Source organism: Nestor notabilis, unplaced genomic scaffold, assembly GCF_000696875.1.
Source record: "Nestor notabilis isolate BGI_N333 unplaced genomic scaffold, ASM69687v1 scaffold11374, whole genome shotgun sequence".
NCBI lineage: Eukaryota > Metazoa > Chordata > Aves > Psittaciformes > Psittacidae > Nestor > Nestor notabilis.
Window position 1 is genome coordinate 71,222 of NW_009926104.1, and position 11,559 is coordinate 82,780.

Sequence of the window (11,559 nt, forward strand, 5' to 3'; positions counted from 1 at the left end):
GGAAAGGGGTGTGTGCCGGAAGAGTTAGTTGCCGTGCCGCCTCCCCCTCGGCACGGGCTGCAGTCGGCAGCAGCCTTTCGGAGGGGAAAGGGGTGAAAAATGGCTTTTTAAAGCCAACAGAAATGTCATGTTCAACATTTGAGGGTGCTGGGATTAGAGGTCAGATGGACGGGGAGCGGCAGAAAGTACCCACCACTCGGCCATGGCACTTGCTCAGTGCTATGACATCATCCCAGACCAACCCCGAAACTACACCAGCAAGCCCTCCCCTTCTTGTCTCACCCTGCCTCAGCGCTGGGGTGTTTCCTCCTCTACCACCATTTCTCCAGCCCCCAAATCGCTTCCCATTCCTCCATGCACCAGACACACAGTGTGTGTGTGGTTGTGACCACAGCTAAAGGCTGTGAGTGGAGGGGAAGAAGCAGGAGCAGTGCCAGCAGCCCACATTTTTTGGTGTGGTTTTGCTGCTGTTAAAATCTAAACTGATGCTGTGGAATTCAGGGTTCTGGGCAGACGCTTCAATTTGAGGGGAGCATCCGAGTCCCATCTTTTATTGCAGGTGTACTTCTGGGTAGCTGTACCCTGAGTGCTCCCCGGGCTGGTGTCCTCTGCTCCCTCTTCCCTCCCCAGTTTAAAGAGTGACCTAGAAATGTGAGCTTTAGAGGTCTTGGTGCAGCATACCTGCCACAGGCAGGATCTGCGGGCTCCTGGAGACCCTCTGCCTTGTGAATTCTGAGCTGGGGTGTGTGTGTATGTGTGTGCGTGCACCCAGTACAGTGCCAACACTGCTGCCTGCACTGAGCAAATAAGTGTCACATCCAGTTAGCTTGACTGGAGGGAAGAAATGATGAATGACTCCAGTATTGTACTCCAAATATACGTACAATTGGATTGAAAGTAGATAATGCGTGTTGAATATGTTCCCGTTCTCTTATTCCATGTGGAAAGCTGCTGCACCTTCTTCCCTGCCTTCAGCAGCAGAGTCCATAACTCCTGTTTTCCTTGAATATGTCTGCTTGGGTGGCTTGAAGGTGTTGCATGGCAAAGCCCCCCGTGGAGCTGATGGAAGGTGTTGGTGTGAAGGTATGGACTGTGAGGTCTTCCCACACCTCTGAGCTCTGGGGAAGACAGCTGATGCCCCAAGGTCACTCCTGAATCCCACGGCAGCCTCCTGTGGGGCTGGGGCTGGGACTTAATTCCTTACACACTTGGATTTGCTAAATCTCTTTGCTTCAGTGACCAAATAATGCTAAAGAGAACACTAATACAAGGTGGGGAAGATGCTTGGCTTCTTGGAGAACTTCTCTTCTTTTGGGTTGCTGTGGAACATGCTCTGATACGGAGCGTGTCTGGGATCATGCTGGGCGGGCTTAGGGCGCACACTTAAGGAGAGCAGTACATGCACAGCTTTTGGGGGAGAGGGGAATCACCCCTTAGCTCACTGTGTCAGCCAGCAGGCCTTTGGAAAAGCGCGTGGTATGTGTCATGGAAAAGCTCTGTTGTCCTCATCCTGTGCTCACATATCCTCCTCCCAGTGTAGTGGGAAGCTCCAAAGCACCAGCTTGGTGTACTCCAGGAGGTGTTACCATGTCCCTAGGTTCTGAGGTTTTGTGCTGAGGGAGTTTTCCCTGTGTTTAGAACAGAAATACTCTGTTTGATTTCAGTGAACCTTGTGATGGGCCTTCCCTCTAATAATCTTTCATTCCCACCTCTTCATGTTCCAAAATGGAAATCTATGGGGTCAAAGCTGACTTGAAACCTGTTGCCCAGGAGATGAACACCACCCGGGGCCATGCTGGGGTTGAGTGCTGGTGTGGCTGGCTCACACTTCACCCCCAGCCATTCAATACTGGATGATGTTGGTGGGAAGTGGTGCCAAATGCTGCTGCTCTTCTGGCCAAAGGAGGACTTCTCCCATACCTGCCCCCTTAGCACCAATGGGGAGGGGAAGGTCAGCCATGATACAGGCACCCAAATGTGTCTGGAACTTACAGTGTGAAACCAGAAATTCAGACTTTATTTATCTCTGTATGTTCATTTACTCTTTCAACAGCATATTGAAAAGAGTAATCCTGTAGGAATGTGAGCTCCAGATCCCACAGTGTTCAAAACTAAGCAAACCAGCATGTTTTGATGTTCCCAGTGTTGCTGCTGCTGACCATCAGTTGGTTCCTCAGCAGCTGGGTGCTGCTTCCTGGCCACAGATGGGTATGCAGTTGAGACCTTCCAGTGATCTGTATTGCAGAGAATCAGAAAATGGGAGTTCTGGCCCCGAATTCAATAGCATGGAGTAATATTTGGGTGGAAAAGCTTCTGTTTGTGGGATTTGCTGAACGCCACCTCTCAACATGGGAGCAGGGCAGAGGAAAAGCACTGAGGCTTTTGAGGGGCCAGCACTGTGCCTGTTGCTGTTCTTACTGGTGGAGTCCAGAGTCTTGGGCCCTTAAGTCCTTGTTATTCACCCTTATGTCAGGATATTGCAGAGAGGGGAGAGGCTGCATTGCCAAAAGGATGCTCTCAACTCTGAGGCTGAGTCTCTTCCCAAAACCAAGCTTGAGTAGTTTTGGTGAGTGCAGGGGTCAAAGGAGAACTCCACTGAGCTCTACACTCCACATGTCCCAGTGGTTAAGTGTGATTCCACTGCCCTGTTGCTCTGCAAAAGCATCATGTGAATCATAAGGGAACCGGACAGAATTCCAGATAAAATAGTGAAATCAGCTGTGAATATTCCTTGCTAGTCTTTCAGTGATGCTTTGGGATTACTCGAGTTAAAACCAATGATAATGGCAAAATGAGCAAATGTGGCTAAGAAAGCTGAAGGAACTTACCTCTGGTCTTCAGTCAAGCAACAGTTTTCAGAGCCACTCCTTTCCGGACCACCTTTCTCTGCTCTTTGTGCTGAGCAACCTCCCCTGCATCCACTTCTCTTTTATTTATCCTTGGTTTATGACATTCCTGTGGCACTAGTGATCATCACTCCCTGGGAAAAGCGGTGGAAAACATGCTGCATGTTTCTGCTGTTGCAGGGGAAGTTACTATCTGAAATGGAGATCAGGTACCTACTACATCTCCATATTGTTTTGCAGACTCTCAGTGATCCACAGATTGTAAGCTAGGACCTAGAAATCTAAGCCTTGGAGCTTAAAGAGTTGTTGACAAAGAAAGGTACAGGTTCTTCTGCATGTTAAGACTGCACCTATCAATGTGTTTAAGCGAAAGGTGTGTTCTAAGTAAGTGCAAAGATACGTCAATCTCATTTCTGGTTGTCTTTCATGCTTTGACCCCTTCACTCCCCACCACCTCATGCATTTCCTCAATAGCTGCTTTGGCAGTTCTCAGATGAAATGGTCTATTAGTTAACATTTCATAGAAAGATCAGACAGGGTGGACTCTATCAAAGGCCTTGGCATCCTCTTCGACATCCAAATGCCAGCAAGAGAATTAGGTGATCTCATCCAGGATCCACAAAGCCAAATGTCTACCTTGGTGCGAGCAGGCTTCTCTGGATGTGGCCCTTAAGGGGACGCCAGGGCAGTCTGACCCCATAACCAGGTACATCCACATGATGGCTGTTCTCTTACACCCTCTCCCGCTGAAGCAGTGACAGTTTATTCCACATGGTCAAGTTTCTCCCAATGGACTCACCTGGCTGCTGCCTTTATAGACCTTTGCTCTAAAAGTACTGAGCTTGTTCTTTCTCATCTCAAAGTTGTTCTCTTGCTGTCAGAGGCTGCTGGAGGTGTCTTGCTCAGTGTTCTGCTTCACCCAGCAAAGAGGAGCTCAGTATTTTGTTGGTTATGGAGAGGTGAGAATAACTGTCCTGTAGGAAAGTGGTCAGGATCCTGGTTAAACAGTGTAGGAAAAGGAACTCGGAGGAGCTGCTGGTTTGGAGAAGCTAAGCCCAACTTCCTTATGTAAAGCAAAACTCTTGGAGAGGTGAAAGAGAGGAAGTTTGGATTTTATGGCAAGTGAACTGCTTGTGGGAGTAGATTGGAAAAGACATCTCTCTTCTCAGTTCTGTGTGTGCCAAAGACAGAGAGGTAAGAAACTGAGAAGACGTCATACCTCAATAAAACCCCTTCTGTTTTGTACAGATATTTTGGGCCTGCTGATAACCTGATGGATTAGTGCATGCTGCAGATAGAGCTGCAGGAAACTGCAGGGTTCTGCTTTAAAGGATCCCAACATTTTTCTGCTTATGTGGAGAACAAATTGTGTGGGGAGCAATTCAGTTGTCATCCTTCTTTTCCATGATAACCTCTGGGATTCTGTTTGTGAAATACTTCATAAAGTTCCAAGTACCTTTGTCTAAGAACAAACTGGATCACTGGAACTTACCCGGACCCTTTCTAACATGGTTGCTCAAGCTGTTCATTCATTAGGGGCTTAATCTTTAAAGCCATAGTCCTTCCTCCATTCCTGTGTTGCCGTGCTCAGTCTCCAGTACTTCCCTGGCACTGAACTGCTCATACTCAGTAACTAATGTTAATTTCTTCCAATTTCCTCCATGCCCTGAGATCACCATTTGGAGAGCGTGTCCTCAGAGATGGAGTTCTGAACAGTCTTGGTCTTGATTAGAGATTATGGTGATAAATGAGGTCCGTAGCTGAGCACGCTGAGTGCAGGCATTACATCTACATGGTGCCCACCAAGTCTCCTGTTCTCCTTCTTGCCTGTCTCCAGGAATGAAATGCTGCTTTTGTTTTTCCTTTGGCTTTTTCATGTCCCATCTTCTTCTGTGACTGGAAGGTTTTACCAGCTAGTGGTATAATGAGTAATTGAATCCTACTGTTGGAGATAAATATCCCAGACCAAGTGTGAAACACTTGAAAGACGGAATTCTTGTCATGGTAGAGATGAGGAAAACTAAAAGTGAGATACACAGGAGCAGCCAAAGCCAGTAAGGGTGAAAGTTGGATGATTTTTGTTGTAAATAAAAAAGTGCACATTCTAAATCTCAGCAGAGATGAGACCGAAGGGGAGAATGGCAAAGTTGCTGGTGGATTCTTACATCCAGTTTTTCATATGCTCTTGCTGTTTGCTTTGTTCTGCCAACTTCTTGGAATGGAGCGTGCCCTGCAGGATGTCCCATGGCCCACAGAATGGCTGGGCCTCAGACATGCACATCCCAGAAGATCTCATCCTGCTGCATGGTGGTTACCACATCTCCATGTCTTTGCAAGTCCCTGACCAAGCCTGTTCTCTCCAAGTCATGTGTCATTCCATATGGGAAATGGCATTTGTGAAATGCTGGGGCTTTGCCTTGTCTTGGATGACTCCTCAGAGGAACTCTCATCACCTGGAAGCTTCTGCCAAAGATCTGATTCTTGCTGAACTTGACTGAAATGTGTGAGTTCCTACAAATGCTGCCCAGCTCCTGCAAAGGACGGGTGTCACTGTTCCACGTGTTGAACTACGGCAATACACAGGGCTAATGCTGGGGGGTTCTGCAGTCACTTCTGCAGCCTGACTTATCCTGGTATCTGGCTTAGATCTGTTTAATTACCTTGTCTCAAGCATTTGAAGGCTGCTCTATCACACCGGTTGCTGAGGTGTAAGCATGTATTTAATCCAGCTGCCTCCAAAACAACATCCAAGGAGGATGCGATCAGTTGATGTTTGACTTTGCTGGTGTGGTGAACCCACCATCATCCCTTCCTGGAGCTGGAGTCAGACACAGCACTGGAGTCAGGCCAGTTCTTTGTTTTCTTTGCAATCAGATGTTCCCTTTGCTCTCTGGGGTTGCCTTTGGAAGGGGTCGGGGGGAAGACCGAGGCTGTCCTCTTCAGTACCTTCATCCATTCACCTCTTGTTTCTGTTCTGGACTCTGGCTGTAATTTTGGTTGGTAACTATTTCCTGTTAATTGTTGTTATTTCAAGGTGAAGGCTTTGGAAGGCTCTTCCTAACCTCCCTTCACACTGCTCCCAAGTGTTGGTAGTCATTTGAGCAGAGACAGGAGGCAGCGTGCTGCCTGCCTTGGGTGGCTCATCAGATGGGGTGGTAAACTTGCTTGTTGAGTTTGGAGCTCTTGGTCACTGCTTCCTACCAGATACCCGTCCCGAAGCACAGGGCTGCTGGTGAGTGGGCTCTTCTGTTGAACTTGAGCCTTCTCAGGTCTGTGGGTACATCCCATCCTGCACTTGAACTTCAAAGATCCTCGAGTGACTGTGGTAGGTGCCAGTTCTTTCCTGGGCTGTCATGGAGGAATTCCTCTGGAAGGCTTTTGCAGGCTGCAGGGAGGTCTGTTGGTTCATAAAGCTTCAGTGATCACCTTCAAGGAGCTGAGCTCTTCGCTTAGTCCTTAAGTGTGAAAGGAGAGAATCATACAGAATCAGGGAGTGCAGCTCTACACCTGTACTATGGGCTCCAGGTTCTGGCTCCTAGGGCTGTCACACAGAAGATCAGCAGATCTTTATATGTGAAGTTCCTGGGACTGTATGAAAAAGAAAACCCAGTTTTGGAGCCTTTCCTCCTGAAACAGGAGCATTCCCATTCAAAATTCTGAGCATTTTTGGCACAACTTAACTGGATTTTTTTTCCTTTCACAAGGACACACTTGGGCATGGAAATGAATATGGAACTTGTGAGTTTGTTTCAGCTGAGCAGGGTTTAAAATCTGCTTAGACCATCTGATCAGTCTTGTGAAGAGCACACAGCTCCCGAATGGTGTTCCCGTGTTAGGAAACTTTCAGTTCTGGTAGGGAATGAGCTCAGCTGCCATCTTCCTGGGGTTTAAAAAGACATTTTTTAGGAGGAATGCAGGAAACAGGTATTGAGGGACTGACTTGGAACTGTGGCTCCAACTGTGGGAAGGGTCTTAAGGTGGATGCAGACTTGTAAGTCCACATCACCCTCAGGATTTGAGTCTGTGTCTGAAGAAGGTTTTCCAGCAGCCACCTCTGTTTCCAGATCTCCTCTGGTGTTTCCAGGGGTGATCAGTAACCTGCTGCTTCCTTTATTTGTACCATGGCACTTTCTGCTGTGTTACTGAAAACACATGGAATTCTTGGGAAAAGACAGGGGTAAAGATCAGGAGAGGGAACCTGCATGGCCTCATCTGTGATGTTGGACAGCAGCACCCTCTGAAACCTGGAACAGCATTCCCTGAAAGCTGGTTTCTGAGGTCTGGTTTACAGGTAAGCAGCTGGTATGGAGACACCCTGTCCATGAAGAAGGTCTTGTAGCACTTGTCCCCCTTTTCCTGCCATCAGGTTACAAGACAGATCCATGAGCATGAGCAGGAGAACGAGTTGCGGGAACAGATGTCAGGATATAAGCGGATGCGGCGCCAGCACCAGAAGCAGCTGATCGCCCTGGAGAACAAGTTGAAGGCCGAGATGGACGAGCACCGCCTCAAGCTGCAGAAGGAGGTGGAGACACATGCCAACAACTCGTCCATTGAGCTGGAGAAGCTGGCCAAGAAGCAAGTGGCTGTGATGGAGAAAGAGGTGAGGAGGCTCCATGGGTGTACGTGGAGCCGGGGAGGGGGAGAGGGGTGTAGCAGGGCTCTAAGAGAAGGCTGTGGAAGTACTGCTTAAAGCTCACTGCGTGGAGCTGCCCTGGCCAGATTTGTGCAGTAGCTTCACAGCTCCAGGCCTCATGGCTCCATGGGCATTGACTGGTGCTGCAGCCAGTGATGGCTGCCTAAAAGAGACTGACAGGCCCTGTGGAGCCCTGGGAGGGAGCTGCTGCCTCCTGGCTGAGGGAAGGTCAAAGCTTGCTGCTGTTACTGGGCCTGATTAAAAATCAACGTGTGAATCCAGATGGTAAAGCAGTGGGGTTCCACTCTCTGAGGTGGTTTTGGTGGAGAGGGAAGAAGCATGAGGAAAACCTTGAAGGTATGTGGGCATTATGGGGGTATTGTTCAAGCAGCTTTCATGTGGCTCAATACTCATGTGGCTTTGTCTAGCACAGTGATGGGAGCATGACAGCCCATAAAGCACAACAGAACGCTGATTTGGGCTGGATTCCTGACCTGCTTCCTCACCCTTTGTGTTTTTTTCCTCTTTTTTCCCCTCTCTGTGCCTCACAGGCAAAGGCAGCTGCAGCAGATGAAAGGAAATTCCAGCAACAGATTTTGGCTCAGCAAAAGAAAGACCTGGCGACCTTTTTAGAAAGTCAGAAGAAACAATACAAGCTTTGCAAGGAAAAGATTAAAGAGGCAAGAAACCATCATTTTCAGGGCTGAAGGGGTGTGGAATGAACATGAACCAGCCTTTCCTTCTGATAAACCTGGGCCAGCCCAGGGGTTTAAGGGACACTATCAGGCTTGGAAGCAGATTTAGATTCCTAAAATAGTCTGTGAGGGTGTGCTAGAGGTGCCTTCCCAACCTGCTGTAGAGCAGGATCTTTGGAACCAAGGGAAACTGGGACTTCACAGAATTCTTCTTCCCCTTTTTCCTCATCTGTGCTTTGAGGGTTTGGGGCTTTTCTGCTTAAGCTGTAGGTGATCAGAGCAGCCATTCAGGTGCCACTTGACTTAGAGCCCTGGGATCACTTACTGGAATCAGAAAAAGTAGTGATTAAGTTCATAGCTTATCTGTCCAAAAGTGCATTACTCAAGTCCAGCATCCCACCACACCACAAAAATCACTTGCTGCTAAGGTGAGCAAAGGAACAGCAAAGAGCTCCATTAGGTACCTGCTTCAAAGGAGAACTGAGCAGGAGTCCTGTTGAAACAAAACTGAAGCCCAAGCTGGCCTCCTGTGTGGAACAGGGGCAGAGATGGGAGGGGAGCTCTGGGGTCTGACCCAGTCTCTTTCCTGGACAACCAGAGGGGTGTTGATGTTGTTTTGCTGCTGTGCTGTTTAGTCCCTGGGGTGTTTCATGGCCACTTTGTCCTCCTCCTCTTGGTGCATCCTGACACAGCTCTGGAGGCACCAGGGCTGGGCATGGCCAGTGATGAGTGTGGTTCTGCTGGTACCTGGTGGTGTATTGGGATTTTAGTGTCCTTTCATGAACTGAACTGAGGAGAGGCAGTGACTGAAGGTCTCAGTCCTGTGTCACTGTGATCCTCAGGGAAGTCTTTTTTTGAGGCAGGAAATGAATGAGGACCACAGCACGCCGAAGAAAGAGAAGCAGGAAAGAATATCCAAACACAAAGAGAACCTGCAGCACACTCAGGCTGAAGAGGAGGCCCATCTTCTCAGCCAGCAGAGACTCTACTACGACAAAAACTGCCGTTTCTTCAAGAGAAAAACCATGATCAAGAGGCATGAGATGGAGCAGCAGAACATTCGGGAAGTAAGGCACCCCTCACTCCCTTTCCCAGGCATTGCCTCAAGTGGTTTAGCTTCATGGCTGTAAAGCAGTTTGACTGACGTGGGCATTAGGTTTTGGGGGATCCTTCTGTCACAGCCCAGGGCAGTTAGTGCCATGGTGGGTGCCACGGCCACCCATGGGAGAATGGCTGGAGAGGTATCATGTGAGGGAGTTCTTGGCTAAAGAGAACTGACACAGATGAAATGTGTGATGAACCAGTGACATGATGTCAGTGACCAGTGTGATGAACCTTTAAAGAAGAGTACGAAGGGTGCAGAATGAAGTGCTGCAGGTGTCAGAAATGCCAGCAGCTCAGTCCTGTGTGTCTGCATTCTGTCACCTTCAGATAACGAGATGGTGCTTTTCCACTGGGCTCTGCTCAGACTAGTGCGCAGAATGGGGACAGTTTTTCATGGGGAGCTATGCACCATCCTGCTTTTCCTCATCAGTTACCCCCCAGCCTCACAGGCTGCCTGCAGTCAAATACCTCTTTGTAGGAGGAATTGGCACTTGTAGATTTTCCTGTGCTCGTCATGATAGTGTCTCAAGTTCTTCATTAATCTTAGTTTTGGAGAAAGACTATTCTAGGAAAGGCTGAGAATGAGTGAGGGCTCACAAACCTCTGATAATCATGTACTTGGTCTGTCACCATCCCATTTTCCTACATACCTAACATTGCCCTGTGTTTCACCTACTTGGAGCTTTGCTGTCCTTGACTAGAGCTGTGCCTGGGGCTGCTTTGCAAATCCCATCCTGACATAGCAGCTCAGACACCCCAAAAATGAAGGACTCTGAAAAGTCAGATTTGGAAGTGTTTATTTCCTGAAAGTAACATCCCTACTAACTCGTTCCAACTCACTGGATCAGACACCTGAAGTAAATAACAGACTCCCAGCCTGGTTTGGGTTGAAGGGACCTTAAAGCTCACCCTGTCCCAACCCCCTGCCACGGGCAGGGACACCTTCCACTAGAGCAGGTTGCTCCAAGCCCCTGTGTCCAACCTGGCCTTGAACACTGCCAGGGATGGGGCAGCCACAGCTTCTCTGGGCACCCTGTGCCAGCGCCTCAGCACACTCACAGGGAAGAGCTGCTGCCTCAGAGCTCATCTCAGACTCCCAGAGTGGCAGGTTAAAGCCATTGCCCTTGTCCTGCCCCTACAGGCCCTGATGACCCCCAAACCATTTCGAAAGCATTTTTTTCTTGATATTTTAAGCAATCCCAGACGTCGTTTTAGTGCAAGTGGAAAAGTGTTTTGAGAGCAGTGGCCCCTGTTTGTTCGCACTGTGTGAACTGACAGGGGTGTGGGATGGGCACACGAGGGGCTGCTGTCCTGCCTGAGGTGAAGGCACATGGGCTGATGTGCTGCCTGTCCCATGTGCCTCTGTGTGACTGGGAATCGATTCCAGCACACCAGTAGGTCTGATCTTTGATCTGAGCTGTCAAAGTGCAAGTTTTGCTTAAATGAAACATGTACAACATTCTCATAGCCAAGAATAGAGACACGACCTGGCCCTGTCTCCCTCCCTGTCCTCCTAGCTAAACCTCTGACAGTCATAACAGCTGCACAGGCTGAAGAGCCTGTTGCAAGTGCTGTTGATGTTGAGGGTTACACCAGGATTACAACATGCAAGCAGCAGCTCGGAGTAATTACACTTTTATTGGCTTCTACCGCAGAAACTCATCAGACTGAGCCAACATGGGGCCTTCCCTGTGCCGGTCACTGTGGGTGCGAGGCCTGTCCTGTGTCACTAAGGGCCTCACATACATGGTTTGGGAACACTTCCAGGGATGGTGATTCCACCACTGCCCTCTTCCTTGGCTTGTAACTCAGGGAAGGCTTTTCTTACCTTATGTGGTGTGTTGGGGCTCTTCACTTCTGCTTTGGCCATTCCAGTGTAAGTGATAGGAGAGAAGCCTCATCTCCCAGTGCCTCACAGAGGCTTGGGGTGATTTACAACAGACAACCAGGAGCCCTCAAATAAATACATCACCCCAGGATGTGTGTATTAAGAACTGCTGTGACTCTCGGCAATCAGAGGGCTCATGTGTGGTCCCAGTGCCACCTGCTGGAGACTCCCTGGGGCAGCCAAGAACTGGTTCCAGGGGATGGATGGATGGATCATAGAATTAACCAGGTTGGCAAAGACCTTTAAGCTCATCAAGTCCAACCGCTGCACAGCACGGCCAAGGCCACCACTAACCCCTGGCACTGAGGCCTCGGCTACACGGGGTGTGAACACTTGCAGGGCCGGTGCCTCCAGCACTGCCCTGGGCAGCCTGTTCCCATGCCCTAGGCA

The 11,559-nt window shown here is 49.1% G+C and overlaps 1 protein-coding gene across 2 annotated transcripts in view; it reads left to right on the forward strand.

Moving 5' to 3' along the window:
- The window catches only part of TAOK3 (TAO kinase 3), a 45,548-nt gene that overhangs the window by 31,430 nt on the left and 2,559 nt on the right, over positions 1-11,559 (forward strand). For both annotated transcript variants that reach the window (XM_010013378.1, XM_010013380.1), the window contains 3 exons: positions 7,213-7,449; positions 8,034-8,162; positions 9,041-9,244. In XM_010013378.1, the coding sequence (XP_010011680.1) occupies positions 7,213-7,449; positions 8,034-8,162; positions 9,041-9,244 (570 nt within the window). The remainder of the gene's footprint in view (positions 1-7,212; positions 7,450-8,033; positions 8,163-9,040; positions 9,245-11,559) is intronic.